The sequence below is a fragment of the Octodon degus genome, unplaced genomic scaffold, assembly GCF_000260255.1.
Source record: "Octodon degus isolate 3935 unplaced genomic scaffold, OctDeg1.0 scaffold00067, whole genome shotgun sequence".
In the NCBI taxonomy this organism is placed as follows: domain Eukaryota; kingdom Metazoa; phylum Chordata; class Mammalia; order Rodentia; family Octodontidae; genus Octodon; species Octodon degus.
This window is the reverse complement of record NW_004524643.1, coordinates 761,559-762,967: the sequence shown is the minus strand read 5'-3', so window position 1 is coordinate 762,967 and position 1,409 is coordinate 761,559. Positions and strand designations below refer to the sequence as shown.

The 1,409-nt window shown below is 52.9% G+C and overlaps 1 protein-coding gene across 1 annotated transcript in view; it reads right to left on the bottom strand.

Moving 5' to 3' along the window:
* The window catches only part of Trpv2 (transient receptor potential cation channel subfamily V member 2), a 24,804-nt gene that overhangs the window by 8,997 nt on the left and 14,398 nt on the right, over positions 1–1,409 (bottom strand). The window contains exons 7-8 of the mRNA XM_023719320.1: positions 1,299–1,406; positions 583–678 (exon numbers count right to left, since the gene is read on the bottom strand). Coding sequence (XP_023575088.1) covers positions 583–678; positions 1,299–1,406 — 204 coding nt within the window. The remainder of the gene's footprint in view (positions 1–582; positions 679–1,298; positions 1,407–1,409) is intronic.

The window sequence follows — 1,409 nt, the reverse complement described above, 5'->3', positions numbered from 1 at the left end:
AAAGGAGGCCAAAAGCCACCTGCCACAGGGACCCAGACAATGCTGAGGTCTCCTGGACCCCGTAGCATCAGATGAAGAGCCCATATACTGCATACAGCTCTTTTCCTCCTCTTCCTCTGCTTTTCCTCCTGGAGAGCTTACTGGGCTGCAGCCAACCTGAGTGCGGCACCTAAGTCCTGCCTACTCAGTATGATGGTATCCAGCCTGCCTCTCTCAAGATTGCAACATTTCCAGCTGCAGATGCTCTGCTGACAGAGTTGGGCTGATTCCCCCTTTTGTCAGCCTTCTGTGTCCCAATTAAAGAAAGCCAGCTTGGGACTCTGGGCTAGGGGCTGGCTTGATTTTCAGGAAAGAGAAGTAAGACTGGCAAAGAGTCAGAGAACCCATCTGCTACCCCAGAGATGTTCCATATTGCACAAAATAGGGGGTACCCAAGCCCCAGAAACCCAGGCTACAAGCTGTGGCCTCCACTGCCTGGAGACACGGGATCATTCCTAACTCCCTGCTCTGTAGCAGAATCCTAAGTTTCCTTCTCGGTTTATTGGAACCACATAGGGTAGGGAAAGGGAGAGAAGCCCTCACCTGGCCAAGGAGGAGGTGGATACCCCCAAGGAGGATCAAGATGTGGCCCACCAGCAGCAAGGGGGCTTTGGACAACGAATCCAACCATATGCCCTGCTGGAGACACATAAACACTCAGATAAGACCTAGGCCGTAAGGTAGTGTCCCCAGCACATAGGACCCCAGCTGAGGCCCAATTGGAACCTACACTACAGAGCAGCAGCAGCAGCACGGTCTGTGGGGAAAAAGGTCCTGGATTCTAATGCCTTGGGAGGCACACTGTGCTGCGGTTATCACCATGGGGTGTAAAGCCAGACTGCCTGGGTTCAGATCCTGACTCCACCACTGTGTGTGTGCGTGTGTGTGTGTGTGTGTGTGTGTATGTGTGTCTGTCTGTCTGTCTGTCTGTCTGTCTGTCTGTCTGTCTGCTTGTGTGTCAGAGACAGTCAGACAGACAGACAGACATCAGGTATGGTCCTTGACCTCTCTGTGCCTCCTGTCTTTCAAAGGTAAACTGAGGGTGGTAATAGTTTGTTATCTCAGAGGGCAGTTGTGAGCAGTCCTGAGTTGACACACATCAATCACATGTGGTGAGCCCTCAGTAAGAGTCATTAGTACTAGCGGGCTGAGGGCCTCACTCAGGCTGCCTTTGTAGGATGGGGATACTGGTCCCTGCCCCACCTCCCTCCAGGGTTATTTCAAGCAGGCCTCCCTAGGGACTCTGTCCCTCAACTTGCCTGGTCCAGGGCTGGCTGGTAGTAGGCAACAGCGGTGAAGATGAGCACATAGGTCAGATAACACAGGAAGTTGAAGCAGAACCTGGGCATGAGCTGATCCCATTTTGCCTG